Source organism: Rhincodon typus, chromosome 11, assembly GCF_021869965.1.
Source record: "Rhincodon typus isolate 14 chromosome 11, sRhiTyp1.1, whole genome shotgun sequence".
Classification (NCBI taxonomy): domain Eukaryota; kingdom Metazoa; phylum Chordata; class Chondrichthyes; order Orectolobiformes; family Rhincodontidae; genus Rhincodon; species Rhincodon typus.
The window spans coordinates 41,676,858-41,698,494 of record NC_063342.1 but is presented as its reverse complement, the minus strand read 5'-3'; the positions used below and the strand labels follow the sequence as shown (position 1 = coordinate 41,698,494).

The 21,637-nt window shown below is 41.8% G+C and overlaps 1 protein-coding gene across 1 annotated transcript in view; it reads left to right on the top strand.

Moving 5' to 3' along the window:
* The first annotated feature begins 3,083 nt into the window (after nucleotides 1–3,083).
* atp6ap2 (ATPase H+ transporting accessory protein 2) overlaps nucleotides 3,084–21,637 on the top strand; it is a 44,518-nt gene continuing 25,964 nt past the window's right edge. Inside the window, exons 1-3 of the mRNA XM_020527810.2 lie at nucleotides 3,084–3,256; nucleotides 13,850–13,977; nucleotides 19,579–19,707. Of these exons, the coding sequence (XP_020383399.1) occupies nucleotides 3,178–3,256; nucleotides 13,850–13,977; nucleotides 19,579–19,707 (336 nt within the window). The 5' untranslated portion in view covers nucleotides 3,084–3,177. The remainder of the gene's footprint in view (nucleotides 3,257–13,849; nucleotides 13,978–19,578; nucleotides 19,708–21,637) is intronic.

Below are 21,637 nucleotides of genomic sequence, written 5' to 3'. Positions count from 1 at the left end.
GTGTTACATGACGTATTCCCATGTCTCTTAAATTTACCATCGTTCTGACAACGTTGATCTTCCAGTTCTCAATTGCCCGTCTCCTTTCTCGATGGCTTACTTTCATAGTTATTTAACAGTCCCTCAAGAACCAATTCTTGGCTTCGTTCTTGAATAACAGCTCCTGCTTTAACTCTCTGTGATCATTCCTGATCTTTTCACTACATGTACAAAATCAGGTGGTTTGTCCAACAATTGACTTTAGATAAGACAATTTCTTCAACTTAACAATATGATCGAAGCCATTATCCTGAAACTCCTCCAGAAACTCCAGCTCTCTTTCCAGTCACCAACTCAAAAGGTGTCATGCTACTCTCAGCTGTGGTGCCCACTTTGACCTTCAGCTGAGGTATCAATGCCATATCATCTCCTTCATAAAAGCCACCTCCTGTCTTCACCATATCGCCAATCAGTTGCCAATGAAATGTTTATGTGACAATTTTGCCCACCACTTTCTGATGGCTATCCTCCCTTTTGGTAACCTTGATCACCATCTCTCCACCCAAAATGTGACTGTCCACGCTATTCTTGCTGAGCTACACTGGGTCCTGATCCCATAAGGCCTCACATTTTATATTCCTCGCTTTGTGTCTAAAGCCTCCATAAACACGTAGCCTTCTGCAGCACGAACCCACCATCCAAAATTCTTGTCTATTATGCACCCATCCCAAATTCATCACCAGCAGCTGTGCTTTCAACTGCCTATGCTCCATGTTCTAGAATTCCCTCTCTAAATCCCTCTGCCTTTTCTCCTCTAATGACACTCACTAATATCTTAGATCAATCTAATAATCTCTTCAAGTCAGCCTCCATTTTCCCCCGATCTTGGCAAGCGTTTCGACCTGAAAATTCCACATAAAAGCAAAATTGCTCTGGCTACTCTCATAGTCCATCTAATCGTAAAAAAGCCTAGAATTATCTCGAGATTGTAAGAATTAAATTCCCTACTCCAGAACCACTTTTTCCTTAATGCGCAGCTTTTAAAAAGCCACACAAAATATAAAATCAAGGCACAAAAAATCTGTATTTAACCTGCTATCTTATAGAGAGGTTCAGCACCACAAATAGACAAGGAGCAAGGAGTTTATAGAAAATATACTTGATTGAGAGCAGGTAAACGTGTTACAATTGCGATCGCAATTACTATGCTGGCTCAATTTCTGTTCCAACCACCTTCAATCCAGCCTGCAGTTCACCTTTGGATGTGTTATCAACATCTCCCGATGATGGCCTACTATGTGCTTTCGGAGTGAAACGGTTAAACATTTAGAAGCAGGACCCACCTTCTTCCCACTTCCCAAACACTGCGAATCAATAACTTTCAAACTCTCGAGTCTTCCTCTGTCATTTTCTGGGTCCTCTAACCTGGAAAAGACGATATTGAAGATTTTGACTTGATCAATTAGTACTTAAAAGTTCGTGAAAAAATATTACATTGTGGTGTTTGAGTTAATAAAACGATGCTGACTTTGACTTGGTATGCATGTGCAACATTCTATTTCACAAGATTTGTTGTCTGTGATTGCATCCGTTGATTCACTGAAAACAGATGACCCGTATATGCGCTCGAAGAGGAAACCCGAAGCTCAAACTCACTTGGCGTTGGGTTTGTCGCGATCGTCCTTGCGGCCAATGTGTTCTGCGGGCACTGATCGAAAATCGCCATACATTTCCTTCCAAACGCGTTTCTCTTTGGTTTTCGCCATGTGTCTTTACAGAATAGTCTCTAATCAACGTTCACCAGCTGTCCTCACGCGATCGGAAGGCCTTTTTGTTTCATTCTCTTTAAAAACTTAAAAAGGATAGAAAATCCCACGGGGAAAACGTATCGAAAAAGCTGATCGAGCCCTCACGGCAGAGGCGGCAGCAGCATGATGAGGAAGAGGAGGAGGCTGAGGAGGAGGAGGCTGCTCCGCGGCTTTCACTACTCTGGAGAGATAAAAACGAGGTCGGATGAGATGGCTTGCAGCGTTATTTCATGCCAAGCACTGGTGAAGAGACGCTGTTCCTCCAAACAAATCTCCTAACAACTTCAACTGCTTCCTTTTGATTTCCACCTAAACACACGGGAGGTTCAAAGCAAATCTTCTTTTCCGACTGACGCTGTAGTGAGAGGAAAGAAAACAGGTTCCAGCTTCCCTGTTGTCAGTTATTTTTAATACAGTAGTTTCTTGATATTTAAAACATTAAATAATTTACTCCAGTCTTGCCCTTCTGAAATGCGCCGAGGGTTTCGTGCCTTTACCTCCCTTATGTCACCACTTTCTCTCATGCAGTCCTGGTTGGGGTCCGGGTCACTGAAGATTCCACCTTTGCCCTCGCTTCGCCACGGGGTCCTGCTAAATCGATTTTCCAATCCTGTCTCTCCCCTTTTTTTACTTTTTAAAGTTGTGTCCTACGTGGAAAAAAAAGACACAAAAAGCACAGGCAATAAAAGCCACGCAGCGAAAACGAGCAGGTTAAAATCTCGAGAGTCGAGTTGTGCGACTGCTGCTGTTGCCTGCCAGCTTGTCGGCTGGGCTGTCCCTGTTGGTTCCTCCGCTCGGGCTCGGGCTCGGGCTCGGCCACCGTTCGGCTCGACTCAGGCTCGGCCGCCGTTCGGTTCAGGTTCGTCTCGGTCCGGGGAGTTTCGCTGGATTGAACCAGGCGAGCCTGAGTATCAGTCAGCACCAAAAGCTCTTGAATGAGTGAAAGAAATTAGTGAAATATCTCAGAGTGGGCGGCTTGGGGATTCTCTTCTATACTACTTGTTTTAGTGTATTCCGCGCTGGAGCATATACATTTATTTATTTATACATTCCATAGTGAATAAATTATTACACCGCTTGCTCGCCACCTTTGATATCAACACTTTCCCAACCAACTTGATTAGAGATGTAGGTGGGAGGAGAAGAACGAGCGCCCTACTGACTGGTGGCTCGCTCTTTAGGATCCCACGGCTGATTGGTACTTCTGGTGTCAATCAGATGAAGCGGGTAACGCGGGGCACGGCCTACGTAGCCTCCTATTAGTCCATTTTCTGTCAATCGAAGTTGATCACGTGCCCTAAATCATGTGTCCGGGAAGGTGTAGGCCAGGCTCTTCCCCCCCACCACCTACCTTTTGCCTACTTCATCCAGAAAGCAGTGCGGCGGCAAAATGGCGCCTGGAGTTAGGGGTTTGAGTGGTAATGCTGTTCTCGCCCAGCTGTTCCTCATCAGCGCAGTCCTGATAACTGGTAAGACTTACGTTGGTCCATCTGTCTGATGAAATCCTCATTGTATGTTGCGACGTCTTTTGATTTGATCATCCTTTGATTTAAATTAGTTGTCCTCAAACAGGAGGTTTTAAACGCCGGTTTTAATTATGGCATTCGATGAATCAAGGGAAGGCTTTTATATTAAAAATAAAGCTCTAGTACACTATTTGCAATCGTTTGTTGAGGGTTAATTTATTTTTGGGAATGTACTCAGTTAACGTTTCTTACATTCGATTGAAGATACGTTGACTCAAAAGGACATGAAGATGTCATGTGATTTTTTTTTCGGTTCCTTCTCACTCAATATGTTAAGCCAGAGCTTTCTTAGAGGCACACTATTTTGAAATAGTAACTTTTTTTTAAAACTTGACTAAACTGGTAGACTAAGTTTTTAATATACTGAGATATTGTGGTTCCATGTTAGAAGAAACGTTAGACAGAGGTTCATGAACAAGTTCTAGATCCCATGGTTTAATTTGAAGACCGCTGTGTACCCTACAATATTTCTGCTTTGACTGATGAAAATCAGATTAGCTTCACATGTCAGCCTGTAACGGTAGTTGAACAACCTCTGCACATGCATTGACAGGAGGCAGATAACACTTGTCAAGTGATGCCTTTTCAATAAAAGAAAGTGGAAAAACATTCTACCTTACTTACAATGACACCATTATTACCACATTCTCCATAAGCCTGCCAGAAGTTACCATTGACCAAAATTTTTTAATGAAGTAACTGTGATGACAGCTTGGCTATGAGACCACAGAGGCTTTGTATCATGTGATCTGCCTCTTGATTCTTTTGGAGCCACTGGCCTATTTTACTAGCAAGTGTTAGTAGAATAATGAAACACACATCAACAATTTGGATGTAGTAGCAACAACATTTCAAGCAGTTCAACACCATTTTAATAAGAGCGGTGCTGCTTTACTTGCCATTGGAGCTGCAAGCTACCCTTTGCATAAGGTGCCTATGTTAGTATAGATGTAGTGCAGCAAATTAGCTTACTTTGACAGCCCCTCTGTGTTGTGACTTCTAATAAGGCTGAGTTGCAAGATTATAGCATCACCTCCAAGTTATATACCATTCTAATTTGGATGTGTTGTAACTAAATTCATAACTGAATCGAAATCTTTTTAACTCATGGGCTAGTACCATTGTAGAAACATCATCCGCACAATGATTGCAAAAATTCACAGCAGCATACTGCCACAATTTTCCTAAGTAATGGGTGATGAATGTCACTTTACCAAAATTGTCATATCCCAATTTGGTGGCTGTGTTTGCCTACCTAATGACTTTGACTTCATTTCAAAAGTAAGTAATTATCTTGGGATGTCATGGAAATGTGATGCTTCATAATGCTACTGTAATTTATTTAAATTTTCTTCATAATTTGTCACTGGTTTAAACTTGTGCTTTCTTGCTTGGAGATGTTGAGTATTATGGTTATCATCCATTTTGTTAGCACATACTCAAGGTGACTCCTTTTCAGATTTAATAATTCAAAGTATTAAATCAGATTTGATTTGCTGAATACCCTGCAGAACTGCTGTAATGAGTAGCAAGATAATGCAAATGCTATTTTAAAAAATCTTGAATAGTTTGGATAAAATAGATAAATGATTTGAGTATTTGTGGCTTGTCTAAAATTTATAGTAAAATCTGCAAGTAAATGAATATTTTATGCATTTAAGTTTTATTTTTCTGATTAAGATGAGCTGTAGATTTTAGCATTTGTATTACAGTCTACTAGTACTTAAATATTTTGGTATAGAACAAATATTTTAAGATTCTATAGCTTTGCATTCAAGAAAATAAACCTGGTTCTTGGTAGAAGAATACAAAGGCAGCTTCATGACCTGTCCCTACTTTGAAATCTAGTTACAGGCAGTTGAGACTACTTCCTATGGACTCATTGTTTGTGGTACGTTCTCATGTAGTTGGTGCAAACTCAAAGAAGCTTCAATGGAGAATATTTAAATACTTAAGTTTTGTGGGGTAGAATATGTTTTGCGACACACACATTTCTAATTTATTCTGCCATATGGTTTATTGGAATAGATGTAAACCTGTTGTTCATTTTAACAATTTTGGTGATATATTAAATAGCACCACTACTTGATCTCTTCAACTAGTCAAATTATTCATTAATAGTCATGTTTGAAAGTAGGTACTTATATTTACAAAGGTGTATTTGACTTGTAAAAGTGAAGTTGGTATTGCCAATAGCTTATTATATAAAGTAGTTTCTTGTGGATAATTTTGTAAGCAACCTGTTTACAGGGAGGATATTAATATCCATCCCTGGAGTAGATGGGACTTGAAGCCAGGCAAACTGGCTTAATAGGCACACTATTACTATTGCACCACAAGAGCCCCCAGAATAATCTCTTGAGCCAAGAGCAGGTAAACCTTTGGTGAATGGATATTGAATATTAGACAGAATAGTAGGAGAGCTGTTGTTTCCTTTTGAATGATGCGATATTTCTGCCTCTATATGGGCAGTCAGACTGGATCTCATTTTGTTGTTTACAAATACCAGCATGCTTTTTGCACCATGTATTAAGTTAACCCACAAATGTCTCAAGACCACATTACTTCCATTTTAAGGCATAGTCTGTCAAGGAAGTGGAACAAAGTAAGTTGAGAGACTACAGAATGCCTGTATTGATTCTTGCACTGACAGTTTATTCTTCTATTTTCTATTTTAGAATGAAGGATCTGTGAGTATTTAAATCTAAAAGATTCACCTTCAAAATTGCAAATTCTAGATTTTCAAAGCTTTCTGGCTATCTAGAAGAAAGCGTTTTCCCTTCAGTAGTGTCTTTCATGTCCTAGGGACAGCCTAAAGTCACAGGAACTGTTTTGAAGAAGGGTCACTGGACCTTAAACGTTAACTGTGATTTCTCTCCACAGATGTTGCCAGACCTGAGGTTTTCCAGCAGTTTGTTTTTGTTTTAGATTTCAGCATCTGTAGTTATTCTGGCTTTTTCAGTCTACAAACTGCAAGTGATATTTGCTAGATAATCTATGGTGCTGATCAAGAGAAATATTGGCCACGACATTGGGGGATAATGCCTCCGTTCTTAAATCATGCCATGGGGCATTTTAATTGACAGACATTAAGCCAAGGCTATTTCTCACCTTAACCTGCAACTGTGCAGCACTCCCTCAGTACTGCAGTGGAGGATCATCTTCAGTTTTCTATTTGAGCCCAAGAATAGGATTGAAGAACCTTCTGATTCAGAGCTGAGGAAAGCTACCAACTGTGCCACCTCTAGGATAATGGCTCTCATACTTGTGATGCTTTCACACTGGCAACATTATGCTAGTGGTGTAGCATGAAGCTTTGTCCAGTAGTGCAAATACTATTTTATGAAATTTACTGTGTCACTTCCCCCATGTATCATTCTTTAGATTTTGTTTTAATCAACTTCTTCAGATATGCTATGGCACACCTCTGAAGTAGGGGTGCCATGTGACTCTGGACCTCTTGCCTCAGAGATAGGGACGTCACTCCACCTGGAGTCTTTTTTCAAATTTGACCATTTTATGTTTCAGAGATAGTAGGAACTGCAGGTGCAGGAGAATCTGAGATAACAAGGTGCAGAGCTGGATGAACATAGCAGGCCAAGCAGCATCAGAGGACCAGGAAAGCTGACGTTTCGGGCCTAGACCCTTCTTCAGAAAAAGGGTCTTTTGACCTGAAGGCCTGAGTCTAGGCCTGAAACGTCAGCTTTCCTGCTCCTCTGATACTGCTTGGCCTGCTGTGTTCATCCAGCTCTGCACCTTGTTATCTCTGACCATTTTATGTGGCAGGATTCAAACCCATATGCTCAGATCATTACTGGCAGTTCTGGATTGAGTCCAGTCACATTACCACTACACCACCTGCTTATATTTTCTGTTTCCATCCTCTTTCCATCACAAAGATGAAACCGTTAGATGTGTAAACCCTTCCACAATTACTGTCATTTGAACTGTAACCCTGCCTCTTGGCCTGAAGTGTCTGTCTGTGCTGAAAATAATTAGCAAAGCATTTTGTTTGTGAAGTACAATTAATTTATATCTGTTGGATGACTCCACACTAATACTGGTAGTAGGGCTGGTTGTTGCCCCTGTTGAGAAAGAAAGAATTCAGTTGATGGGAAATGGAACCATGTTACTGGGAGCATAAGTTAAAGGGGAATGTCTGCTTTAATATTGACACAATCCTTCAACTATCTTTGCAAAATTATTTGAAAAAAGGGCTGATTATTTCAGAAGAATTCTTGAAGTAATTGTAAAAATAACTTGCTCTGCAACACAAATGAGAGATAAGTAATTAATTGTGCATACATAAGCACAATTGTCAAATTCTATGAAATTATGGAATGAAAGCAAGATAGGAGGAGGCCATTTGAACACCACTTGACCTGTACTGACTCCACTACCTAATCAATTTCTCTCTTTTTTTTTTTTTTCTCCCCACACAAACTCCTTTTTCAAGAAATTTGCATTGTACCTTTAAGGGAATGATTTTAAAATCTGCTTCCATCACCCTTTCAAGCAATTCATTCCAGATCATACAACTCCCTGTATGATTTTAATGATGTCTATTTAAAGTGATTCTTAGCAAATGCCTTTTTGAAGGTTCTCGTGTGCAACATCAGCCACACAACCCTCATTACCCCCTCAGCTACACGAACTGACTGTGTTTGTTAAAATAATCTGTATTTGGCAAATTTTGGCACTTTTTATCACCCTGAACTTTTACAAGTGCCTTTTCATTTTTTCTTTGCAATTTATATTTCTTGATCATTAGGCTGACTAAGTTATAAATGTCTGGTCTGTTTCTGCCCTTTTGAAAACATGCTTGTAATATTTGCAATTCTCCTATTCCAGGCTGCTCTTCCATACCCAAGGAGGATTTAAAGATTGTTTTTGCAACTTTCATAATTGCTTCCCTCATCAATCTCGGATCTATCCTATCTGTACTGGATGACTTTTTTTATTTTTGAGTACAGTGAATCTTTCCTATTTTTACCTTAACAAATTTCTCTTCTGCCTCCTTCACTTTGTCGTTTGATGGTATCCTGTCTTCGCTACAGACAGGATACTATGTTTCTGTCTGGTACTTGAGCCATTTGTTCCATTTTTCACACATATAACAATCTAGTTTTTGGTATCTAATTAAACTTGCTCTTCCATTTGACTTCACTTTTAGTGTTTCCAGAAGTTTTTTTCCTTTTTACCTGTCTATTCTCATACAATTGTCACCTCTTTCAGTCCTGTGTATGCTTTTGGATTCAGCCTAGTCATCTACAGTTCCTACTATCTCTGATTCAATTTTAACCCCATCTACTTAGTTTCCTATTTGTTAGAAGTCTGCTTTTTTTCCTGAGATAGTAGGAACTGCAGATGCTGGCGAATCTGAGATAACACGGTGTAGAGCTGGATGAACAGCATCAGAGGAGCAGGAAAGCTGACGTTTCGGGCCTAGACTCTTTGAACCTCTATATGTATTTGTCTTTGGAACTTCAGCTTTAGTCGCCATTCCTTTTCCCTCGTGGGGATGTCAAGCCTGGACTCGGGAAGCCTACAATGAGATAGAATTACTCATTTACTGTAATGTGCTAGTTTTTCCTTGTCTCTCTCCATGACTACCTAAACCTAAATATTATTACTGTACCTAATGCTGTCAGTTGAAACTTGCATCACTTTTTCAATTGACTAGGTTTTTTTAAAACCAAGCAAGTGTCTGAGTAACTAACTGAGACTTGGAAGACCTAAATGTTAAACTTTGGTACTGTAATCACTGAGATAACGTTTACTTTAAAACTCCCAACTTACCACTTGTCAATTCATACCGAAGTTAAGACATCTTTTTTGATTTGATACAACAAGGTGCAGACCTGGATGAACACAGCAGGCCAAGCAGCATCATGGGAGCAGAAAGGCTGACGTTTCGGGCCTAGACCCTTCTTCAGAAATGGGGGAGGGGAAGGGGGTTCTGAAATAAATAGGGAGAGAGGGGGAGGCAGATAGAAGATGGATAGAGGAGAAGATAGGTGGAGAGGAAACAGACAGGTCGAAGAGGCGGGGATGGAGCCAGTAAAGGTGAGTGTAGGTGGGGAGTTAGGGAGGGGATAGGTCAGTCCAGGGAGGACGGACAGGTCAAGGGGGCGGGATGAGGTTAGTAGGTAGGAGTGCAGCTTGAGGTGGGAGGAGGGGATAGGTGGGAGGAAGAACAGGTTAGGGAGGCAGGGACGAGCTGAGCTGGTTTTGGGATGCGGTAGGGGGAAGAGGAGATTTTGAAGCTTGTGAAGTCCACATTGATACCATTGGGCTGCAGGGTTCCCAAGCAGAATATGAGTTGCTGTTCCTGCAACCTTTGGGTGGCAGCGTTGTGGCACTGCAGGAGGCCCAGGATGGACATCCCATCTGAGGAATGGGAGGGGGAGTTGAAATGGTTCGCAACTGGGAGGTGCAGTTGTTTATTGCGAACCGAGCGTAGGTGTTTGCTGCTTGGGCCTTGCTGCTTGGCCTGCTGTGTTCAGCCTCTCTCCCTATTTATTTCAGAACCCCCTTCCCCTCCCCCATTTCTGATGAAGGGTCTAGGCCTGAAACGTCAGCCTTTCTGCTCCTATGACGCTGCTTGGCCTGCTGTGTTCATCCAGCTCTGCACCTTGTTGTCTTGGATTCTCCAGCATCTGCAGTTCCTACTATCTTTTGTGATTTGATATGCCTTTTGGTGCATTACCAAGTGTTTTTCTACATGTCCAAGGTTAAAAGATGAGTTTCAGCAGATGAAAACTATGAAGTTGTCACAGCCAAGACTGGTTTGAACTTGACTTGCCATCCATACACACATCAGCTCAAAAACAACAAACAAGATCTGGCTTGCTTTTTGTCCTCACTAGCTCGAGAGTGATATCATGCTTTCGTTTCTAATCAGATTGAGATCGAAACTCCTTTTGAACTAAGAATTGGAACTGGAACCTTCTGATCAATACTGGAATTTGTTCAATAATGGTCTAGGTGGGAGACGCGTAGATGTGCTAATTGCATGAATTAAAGGAAACTTATGACAAGTCCATTTGGCCTACTTTTCTGGCTGTTGGAGTTATGTTGCGTAATCCCACCATAGTTTAGTACCAAAGCAGAAGTTGCTGAAAAGCTCAGCAGGTCTGGCAGCATCTGTGAAGAAAAAAATCATCAATGTTTCACGTCCGGTGACCTTTCCTCGGAACTGATAGTAGCTGGGAAAATGTCTTTAGGTGCAGAAAATAGGGAGGGCCCAAAGAGAGAGAACAGTTGGACAGACAAAGGAGTTGATAACGATTCGGCTGGGAGGGTGAATAGTTGTTAATGGGGACTGTTAGTGACTAACAATAGGTGGTATGTAATAGGAGGTTATGTGATAACAAGGCCAGGTGTGTGGGTTAAGGGGCTAGGACATGGGAGAGTTTAGGCCCTAAATCATTGAACTCTATATTGAGTTCGGAGGCTGCAGGGTCCTCAAGTGGAAAATGAGGTGCTGTTCTTCCAGCTTGCGCTAACCTTCGCTGGAACACTGCAGCAAGCCTGAGACAGAGGTTGGCCAGGGAACAGGGTGGTGTATTAAAGTGGCAGAGTTAACATTTATCTTCCCCTAGACCATGACCCCACCATGACCTATCATGCCATTGTATCCACTACGATAATTGATCTCATTTCATCAGGTCACACACACACAATCCCCTCCACCCCAAACTGGCTCCCAAGCTGATAATCTCCCAGCCCCGCACAGCCTGCTTCTACCTCCTTCCAAACATCCACAAACAGTCCGTGTGGACCCATTGTTTCAGCCTGCTCCTGCCCCACAGAACTCATGTCTTCCTACCTTGACTCAGCCTACTTTCCCCTGGTCCAGTCCCTGCCCAAGAGTACCCATGATTCCTCTGACGCCTTACACCGATTTCAAAACTTCCAGTTTGCAGGTTCCAGCTGCCTCCTCTTCACCATGGATGTGCAAACTCTTTATATGTCCATTTCCCACAAGGAGGGTCTTAGGGCTGTCTGCTTCTTCCTGGAGCAGACCTGAACCATCCCCACCCACCACCATTCTCCCCTATTTGGCCAAGCTCATCCTCACCCTCAACAACTTCTTTTTAACTCCTTCATTTTCTTCAGGTAAGAGGGATGGCCGTGGGTACCCATATGGGCCCCAGTTATGCCTGTCTGGGCTACGTGGAACGTTCCTTGTTCCAGGCCTCTTATGGCCCCCACCCACAACTCTTTTTCCGATTTATATCAATGATATCATCGGTGCTGCTTCCCTCTGTCTCGTCTGGAATTGGAGAAATTCACCAATTTCACTTCCAGTTTCCACCCTGCCCTCGCTTTCACCTGGTCTACCTCTGACTCCTCCCCTTCCCTTCCATGACATTTCTTCTGTTTCCATTTCTGGGGATAGATTGGCCTCTAGTATCCACTGTAAACCCACTGACTCCCACAGCTACCTGGACTATACATCCTCGCACCCTGCTTCCTGTAAAGACTCCATCCCCATTCTCTCAGTTCCTCAGTCACCTTATATGTTCAGATGAGGTCAACTTTGACACGGGAGCCTCTGAAATGTCCCCCTTCTTCCTCAACCAAGGATTCCCAGCACTGTTGCCGACAGGGCCGTCAACCGAGTCCGATCCATCTCCCGCACCTCCGCCCTCACCCCTTCTCTTCCCGCCCACATCAGTGATAGGGTTCCAGTTGTCCTTACCTATGAATTCCATTAGCATCCACATCTAGAAGATCATTGGATGCCATTTCTACCACCACCAGGCATGTATTCCTGTCCCTCCCTTGTCTGCCTTCTGCAGGGACTGTTCCCTCACACCCCAGTCCTCTCTTGCCCCACCCCCCCCTCCTCTTCCCCCCCCCCCCCCTCCCCCAACCAAGCCCTATGGCACCTTCCCTGCACCTGCCCATTTACCTCCTCCCTTCCCAGTATCCAAGGGCCCAAACATATCTTCCAGGTGAAGCAACACTTCTGCACTTCCCAGAATCTAGTCTACTGCATTCACGGCTCACGACGTGGTGACTGGGTGACTGCTTCACAGAACATCTACGTTCTGCTTGCAAAAATGACCCTGAGCTACCTGTTGCCTGCCACTTTAACACACCAACCTGTTCCCTGGCCAACATCTGTCTCTGGCTTGCTGCAATGTTCCAGTGAAGCTCAATGCAAGCTGGAAGAGCAACACGTCATTTTCTGCTTGGGGACTCTGCAGCCCTCTGGACTCCATATTGAGTTCAATAATTTTAGGGCCTAAACTCTCCCATGAACTAGCCCCTTACTCCACGCACCAGGCCTTATTATCACACAGCCTGTCATTACACACTACCAATTGTAAGTCACTAACAGTCCCCATTAACAACTATTCACCCTCTCACCCGGATCGTTATCAACTCCTTTTGTCGGTCCAACTGTTCGTTATCTTCAGGCTCTATCCTATCGTTTACTCCCTACCCTACCCCACCCCTCTCCCTGTTTTCTGCATATAAACTGATGTTTTCCCAGCTACCATAGTTCTGAGGAAGGGTCACCGGACCCAAAATGTTAACTTTTCTTTTTCTTCTTCGCAGAAGCTGCCAGACCTGCTGAGCTTTTCCAGCAACTTCTGTTTTTGTTCCTGATTTACAGCATCCACAATTCCTTTGGTTTTTATATTTTAGTACGGCCCGCCTTGTAGCCATATTATCTTTACAAAATGCATTTATTTTACACTTGTTAGACTGTTTCTACAACTTTTGAATTTCAAAAACCGATTTGAGAACTTTCAAGGCATTCTCAATTTTTTTTTTGTTTCTGTCTCAGTCTCTTCATTTCAAACGGAAAAAAGAATAGCATTTATACCAGAAGTTGTTTATGATTCGTGATGAGCTAAATATTTGCCCATTTTGTGATCTTTGTTTCACCTATATATCTATATATTTCATGACTGTTCCAAGTGGTCAAGTGTCTTAAGTTATGGCTTTAGAGTTTCCCTACATGGCATCCCTTGTGCTTTGGTCAACAAGTTAGACTTAACATTGTAGAACATTAATGTGATTCTGCGTAAAATTTGAACCTTTGCTTTCTTGTCAATGTCACTGACGTGGCCAGCACTTGTTGTACGTCCCAAATTGCCGTTGTACGAAGCGGCTTGCTAGGTCATTTAGAAGGCAATTAGGAGACAGCCACGTTGTGGATCTGGAGTCAGATGTGGGCCTCCTCGGATAAGGATGACCGACAGATTTTCCTCCTTTTTAAAGGATAGTGAACCAGATGTGTTTTTGCAACAACTAATGATAATTGGCATGGCCACTATCGCTGAAAACAGCTTTCCAGATTTACTAACTGAATTCAGATTCCAGCAGCTGCCGTGATGGGATTTAAGCCCATGTTCCTAAAGTATTAGCCTCCATCTGTATTTCTAGTCAAATGACATTACTACATTGTTACCATCTCCATAGATAAGTCAACTGTATCTGATGCACTTATCAACTGTATCTAGAAAGCCATTGATGGAAGGATCTCAAATCTAACCATCTAATCCCTTTTTAAAGGTATCCTTGGTGATCGGTTCAGTGTATTGAGGGCCTCACAGTCTGTTCGTTTCCAAGACGCCGGACCTTTGCCTGGGGGCCGCATTCCAGATGTTGTGTCTTTGTCTATGGGCTTTTCAGTTGATGAGGTAACTGACACTTTTTTTTTCCTGTACACAGCAGACTGAATTTTGTCATGATTCTATAACAGGAAAACTCATTAATTATCTTCTGGGATACGAGCTTAATATTTGCATGCCCTTTGAATCTGAGCCTCATGTATAAGAGCTTTGAGTTACATGCTGTGAAATATGCTTTGCATTTTCACCTATGTAAATTAAATCAATTGGCCCAAAATTTGGGTTAGCAATACCGGTGAAACGATCAGCATTCCCCATTATTTAGGAGTAAGTCAGCCATAATTTCCAAGAACTGCACAGACAGCTAAATGCAGAACTCAGGAACTTGTTGTCTTGTTCTTCTCTTGCATTGAAGAACATGGAAGGCTATGACATAGCAGTACTTGGATAAACAATAAACGTGCTGAAAAAATCTTTTAAAGATATTTAACTTTTTAAATGTCTGATTGGTTCTTAATATTGTCAAATGTTCTATCTAGCACTGAACATTACATTAAGCAAAAATGCAGTTTTGGTTCTTTGGCACTTACTTACTTACTGATTTAAAGATTTTTAAATTATTTTCTTCTTGCTTTTTAATTTAAAACTTGCAATCCCAATTTTTCCTTTCCTGTTTTCCTCTTTTACGTGACTTTGCATTCAATTATGTATTCTAGTTATACTTCCAAAGGGATTCTACAAATACATTTAGCACAAAAGAGTAACTAGGGAGAGCATAGAGCACCTTAAAGATCAGCAAGGCTGCCTGTGTGTGGAACCGCAGGAGATGGGGGAGATACTAAATGAGTATTTTGCATCAGTGTTTAGAATGGAAAACGATATGGAAGCTAGGGAACTTGGAAATAAATAGCAACATCTTGAAAAATGTCCATATTACAGAGGTTGTGGTTCTGGACATATTAAAACACAAAGGTGGATAAATCCCTGGGACCTGATCAGATGTACCCTAGATCTCCATGGGAACCTAGGGAAGTGATTGCTGGGCTCCTTACTGAGATATTAGTGTCATCAATCACTACAAGTGAGGTGCTGGAAACTGGAAGTTGGTGCCACTATGTAAGAAAGGTGGTAAGGAAAAGCCGGGGAATCAAAGACCAGTAAGCCTGACGACATTGGTGGGCAAGGTGTTGGAAGGGATCCTGAGGGGCAGGATTTACATGTATTTGGAAAGGCAAGGACAGTCAAATGACTTTGTGTGGGAAATCGTGTCTCACTAACTTGAGTTTTTTGAAGAAATAAGTAAGAGGATTGATGAAAGCAGAGCGGTGGTTGTGATCTATATGGACTTCAGTAAGGCATTCAAGGTTCCGCATGGTAGACCGGTTAACAAGGTTAGACCATGTGGAATACAGGGAGAGCTAGCCATTTGGATCCAGTACTGGCTTGAAGGAAGGAGACAGGTGGTGGACGGTTGCTTTTCAGACTGGAGGCCTGTGACCAGTGGTGTGCCACAAGGATCAGTGCTGGGTCCACTGCTTTTTGTCATTTATATAAATGATTTGAATGTGAACACAGGAGGTATGGTTAATATGTTTGCAGATGACACCAAAATTGGAGGTGTAGTGGACAGCGAAGAAGGTTAACTTAGAGTACAATGGGACCTTGACTAGATGGGCCAATGGGCTGAGGAGTGGCAGATGGAGGTTAATTTAGATAAATATGAGGTGCTGCATTTTGGAGAGGCGAATCAGGGCAGCGATTTGTATGCTTAATGGCAAGGTCCTGTAGAGTGTTGCTGAACAAAGAGACCTTGGAGTGCAGGTTTACAGTTCCTTGAAAGTGGAGTCGCACGTAATCGGAATTTTGACAAAGGCATTTGGTATTTTTGTCTTTATTGGTCAGTGCGTTGAGTATAGGTGTTAGGTCATGTTGCGGCTGTACAGGACACTGGTTCGGCCACTTTTCAATTCTGTTCAATTCTGGTCTTCCTGCTATAGGAATGATGTTGTGAAACTTGAAAGGGTTTGGAAAAGTTCTACAAGGATGTTGCCAGGGTTGGAAGGTTTGAGCTATAGGGAGAGGCTGAAGAGGCTGGGAATATTTTCCCTGGAGTGTCAGAGGCTGAGGCTTCTGACCTTAGTTTATAAAATCATGAGGTGCATGGAAAGGATGAATAGCCAGTCTTTTCCCTGGGGTGGGGGGAGTCCAAAACTAGAGGGCATAAATTTAAGGTGAGAGGAGCAAGATTTAAAAGGGACCTATGTGGCAACTTTTTCACGCAAATGGTGGTGCATGTATAGAATGAGCTGCCAAAAGAAGTGGAGGCTGGTACAATTACAAATTTGAAAAGCATCTGGATGGGTCTGTGAATAGGAAGGGGTTTAGAGGGAAATGGGCCAAATGCTGGCAAATGGGACAAGATTAATTTAGGATATCTGGTTGGCATGGACGAGTTGGACCAAAGAGCTGTACACGGTAACAGACCCTATGACTTGGACTCTTAAGTGCTGTACTGAAATTCTTCCATGATACTAATAGAGCTGAAGTTAAGACATAATTTTGACTATCAATCTTTTACACTGCTTGTCATGGTTTGCTTGTTTGTACCCTGATTTCCAGACTTGGAGACGTGTTGGAGTCAGTGAGTAGAACCAAGAAAGCGAGTCAGTGTATTAAGCATGGAAGGAGGCGTTTTGGCCCATAGTGTTGATGCTGGTCAGCATGAACACTATCTACTGTAATCTGATTTTCCAGCACTTGGCCCATTGCCTTCTATGCTGTGGCCCTTCAAGCAAACATCTAAAAGCTTGTCAGATGTTGTGGTGGCTCCAGTCTCTACACCCCATTGTGTTCCAGATACCCAACACTTCAAATGGGTAAAACAATTCCATAAATCTCTGCAAACCTCTTGCACTTTAAGTCTATGCCCCTTGATTTTAGTCCCTGTTTTAAGGGGAACAGTATCTTCCTATCTTCTTAGGCTATGCACTTCTAAATTTTGTATATGTCAGTTGGCTCCCCACCCCACTTCTCTGTTCTAAGGGAAGCAACCCTAGCCTATCTAGTCTGTCTTCGTAGCTGTGACACTCCACCCTAGACAATATCCGGTTGAATCTTCTCTCCAGCTTATAGTGAGATCACCAGAACTGTGCACGCTACTCCAACTGTGACCAAACTATCTTCTTAGCTCCATCATAAACTTCCTGGTCTTGCGTTCAATTCCTTGCCTAATAAAGGCAAGTATCCCATATGCCTTAACGACCTTATCCACCTGTCCCTTTGCTTTCAATGATCTGTGGATATGCACACCAAGGTTTCTCTGACCTTCTATACTTCCTAGGGTCCTAACATCTAATGTGTGCTCTGCCATATTAGTCCTCCCACAGTGCATCACCTTGCACTTTTCAGAATTAAATTCATTTACCATTATTCTGCCTATCTGACCAGCCCATCTACATCGTCCTGCAGTTTAGGCTTTCCTCCTCTCTATTTACCACATGACCAATTTTCACATCATCTGAAAAGTTACTAACTATGCCTCCTACATTCATGTCCAGATCATGAACTTACACTAGAAACAGCATGGGAGCCAGCACTCTGTTTCACAGCTAGACACGGGCTTAGTTACAAAAGCAAATTTTGACCATCGTACTCTGTGTAGCCAGTGGTTAAAAAATACATGGGGGGAAAAAAAATCAGAAGGAGGACAATGTATTCTAATCTGTGTGGAAGAGCTCCAAAATTCGCAACACTCTGAGGGAGATCTTTTAAATGGGAGACTCATTCTGACACTGTCTCCTAGTTTTAGTTCCCTTATGAGAGAATCATTCTCCAGGATCTACCCTGATAAGTCCCTTCAGAATTTACATTTAAACACGATTTCTTCACCATTCCCATGAACACCAATAATTGCATGTCCAACTTGCTCAAACTTTGTTTGCAAAACAATCCTCTCATTCCAAGAATGAGCTCTGTGAAAGTTCACTGCCCGTGCAATTATATTCCTCAAGTAAGGAAACCGAAAATGTGCACCATACAGTACACTAGGTTTGGCCTCAGTATTGAACTGCATGACTTCCTACTTTTATATGCATCCTCCTTGCAATAATTGCCGTAGGTACAGTTTGCCAACCTGAAAATTACCTATTTATCCTGACTGTTTCCATTAATAAATACTCTGTCCATTCTAAAGCAAAAACTCCCAACACCATGAGCTCTTGTGAAGTTACATTTATTTGAATGCCTTTTGAACAATGAAACTTTACACTGTATCTACCAATGCTTGATACATCCCCAAAGAACTCAATTTGTCAATTGCTACTTAATTTTCATAAAGCCAATTGACTCTGCTTGATTGTATTCTGATTTTCTAACTGTATTGCTATTACTTTTCTAACAATGAAATTCAACATCTTCCCAATGACAGATGTTTGGCTACTTGGCCTATAGTAAGTTTCCTGCTTTCTATCTGCATAATTTCTTGAATAGAGGAGTTAGATTTGCAGTTTGCCAACCTGCTGGAACTTTCCTGAATCTAGGGAATTTTGGAAGATTACAGCCAATGTCCACTGTTTCTGCAGCTACTTTTAAGACCAGAGAATGCAGACCATTAGACTCAGCAGATTTGTTTACCTTTCGTCCCATTAATTTTCCAAGCACCTTTTTTTCCCTCTGGTAGTAGTGGTTTGTTTTAAGGTTTTCCCCCTTCCCTTTGCCCATCTTTATTTTACCTGTTTTTATTGAGGAATGCCTATATTCCCTTGGTACTAGTAAAACAGATACAAAACACTTGTTCAAAGTCTATTCCAATGTTTTTATTTTCCATTATCAATTACAATTACCATCTAATGCTGTAAGGGACCAACACTTGCTTTAGCTACTTATTCCTTTTTTGTACAATTCCAGAAGCTGATAATGTCTTTATCTTCTTGCTAGTTCATTCTTTTTTTTTCTAATTTGTCCTTTTTTTTTTAAGCCTTCCTTTAGGAAGAGTTTAGAAACCTCTCCTTTAGCTAACCCTATGTTGTTGCAGTATTGTGCTCCTTTCTTTCAACTTTGTCTTTTTCAATTTGATGCCATACTTCCTTACTTGGGCACAATGTGTATCTTTCGCATAACATTTTTCTTTTTTCTTTTTCAATAGCATACATTTGAGAGCTACAAAAAATTCCTCGAATGATTGCTACTGTATATCTGCTAGGATCACTTTCAAAATAATTTCCACTTCACTTTAGCCAATGTTGTTCTCACCTTTTTAAAATGCCTTTATTGAAGTTTAAAACATTACTTTCAACCCAAGTCCTTTTGGAGACTTGCACGCTTGACCATTTTGTGTTAAACAAACTCGCAGTCGTTTTGACTCTTGTCTCCTGCATATGAACAGTGAACTCTTTTTTTTGTTATTTTGTGGGTGAGGTGGCTTTTTAGTTGTCTTATTAACCACAATCATTGAGCTAAGGTTACAGTGTTTATCCCTGTACTGCTCTTCTGCTTGTTGTATTATTAGTTTTTTGTTATGGTTGGTATCCTTCATGGCCTTGTGATATAGCTAGTTTGGAACCTAGCCTTGATCAAAATTAAAGCTGACTTTGACATTGTGTTTGTTTGGCTTATGAAAAGCAGGAACAAGTTGTACCAGTTGCCTGAAAATTATACAATTTGCTTTTCAAGGATCTTTTATGGCCTGGACTTGCTCGTGGCAGCTTGTTTCATCGACCAGGTGCCAACTTTCTAGTGACTGTAAGGGGAATAGAAGAACTGATTTTGCCCAAGAGTGAAATTTCATACGTTGTTGAAAATGTGAGTAGTTTTCCATCTATGTATGTAACCTGACATCAAAGGACAATTCTTGCTGCAAAATTGACATGGAAATTATTATAATACTGCACCTTGGCAGATAATAGGTTTCTGCCAGGTTATAACATTTTAACTTGATTTCAATTCATGATCTTTTTATGTAAGTAATAGAAATTATGATGAAGAAAAAAACCAAGCATTTAGGTGTTGAAACCCAATTCTCTCCTCTGAAAGTGCCGGGTTACTAGTGTTTACTAGGCCATCCAAATTTGGTATTAACAATATTTTAGCTGTGCTGATTACTGAAGAAAGTTTTTGGGATTTCCTGTTGGCTTTGTGAATTTGTATGTTGTCATCTGTGGAAAGGAAATCTAATCATAATGTATCTTGAGTTGGTTGGTAACAGGTGATGGGTTTTCTAGTCATTCACAGGATAAGGGCATCACTGGCCGGGCAGCATTTATTGCCCATCTCTAATTGCCCAGAAGGCAGTTGAGAGTCAACCACGTTGCTGTGGGTCTGGATTCACATGTAGGCCAGACCAGGTAAGGATGGCAGTTTCCTTCCCTAAAGGACATTAGTGAACCAGATGGATTTTTCTGAGAATCAACAATGGATTCAAGGTCATCATTATTTTTTTTATTGAATTCAAATTCCACCATCTGCCATGGCGGGATTTGAACTTGGGTCCCCAGAACACTATCTGGGTCTCTGGATTAATAGTCTAGCAATAATACCACTAGGCCATTTGCCTCCCCATGTCCCCGGTGCTCCACGTGTCCCTGGTGCACGTAAATTGGAAGAGTTGTCATCTTTCTCACTCCTGATTTATGTTCAGTAATTTCTGCTGAGATATTTCTTGGAGCTTGCCTGTATTCAAACTTAAGCTACTTGTCTATTTGGCTTATGAAAACTAAGTCAGTCTTCAGTTATGTTGGAGCCCACCCTAATCAGCTGAAGCAGAGCCAATAAACACGGGGGTAAACTGCAGCGGTGGAGCTTTCCCATAAAGGTCTGAGGAGTGACGCACAGATTGAGTTCATTCAGAGCAGAGTGAACCTTCACTGAAGAAATGAAATTAGGATTGAAAAAGTGACATGGGGTGAAAGTAAGCAACAGCTGATTAGGTGAGTAAGGTTGGTGAGTATTGTACTTTTTTTTATGTTGCTTTATAGTTGTGTGGTCTTTATTTTGTGTTTATAGTTTGTAAGGGCAATAGTGTAGTGGTCCAGAGAAGGGCCCTAGAGTAATTGCTACTGTTCCTCTTTTAAGAGCAAGCTGAGTGTTTAAGTAAAAGGAGTAAGTCATAGAAGGAGAGCTCAATACTATGGTGTGCTGCTCCTGTTTTGTGGAAAGTCGGGCACAGTTCCAGTGATCAGGACCAGAACGTGTGCAGGAATTGTCCTTCTTTTTTTATTTTGGAGCTGGGGTGGTGACTTGGAGCACTGTTGAGCATCCACAAGGCTAAGTATTGTGTATAGCTGTACAAGAGGTGGTAACTTGGCAGGCAAAGACTCCACAAGCAGGGAGGGAATGGATGACAGCCAGGCAGAGTAAGAAGTCTAGGCCAGCAGTACAGGAGTCTCTCTTGTGGCCATTCCCCTGTGAAATGAATGTACTGCTTTGGATACAATTGGAATTACTGGCATCCAAGAGGAATTGGCAACAGCCAAATCTTTTGCACCATGATTGGCTGTGCTGCATGGAAGAGGAGCAATACACATGATAATGATTTCCCCTATTTCTATAGCAATCATAAAGGAAATGGACAGATTTTCAGCTGCAAACAAGACTCCAGAATAGTGAATCAGAGATAGTAGGAACTGCAGATGCTGGAGAATCTGAGACAACAAGGTGCAGGGCTGGATGAACACAGCAGGCCAAGCAGCATCATAGGAGCAGAGAGGCTGACGTTTCGGGGGTAGACCCTTCA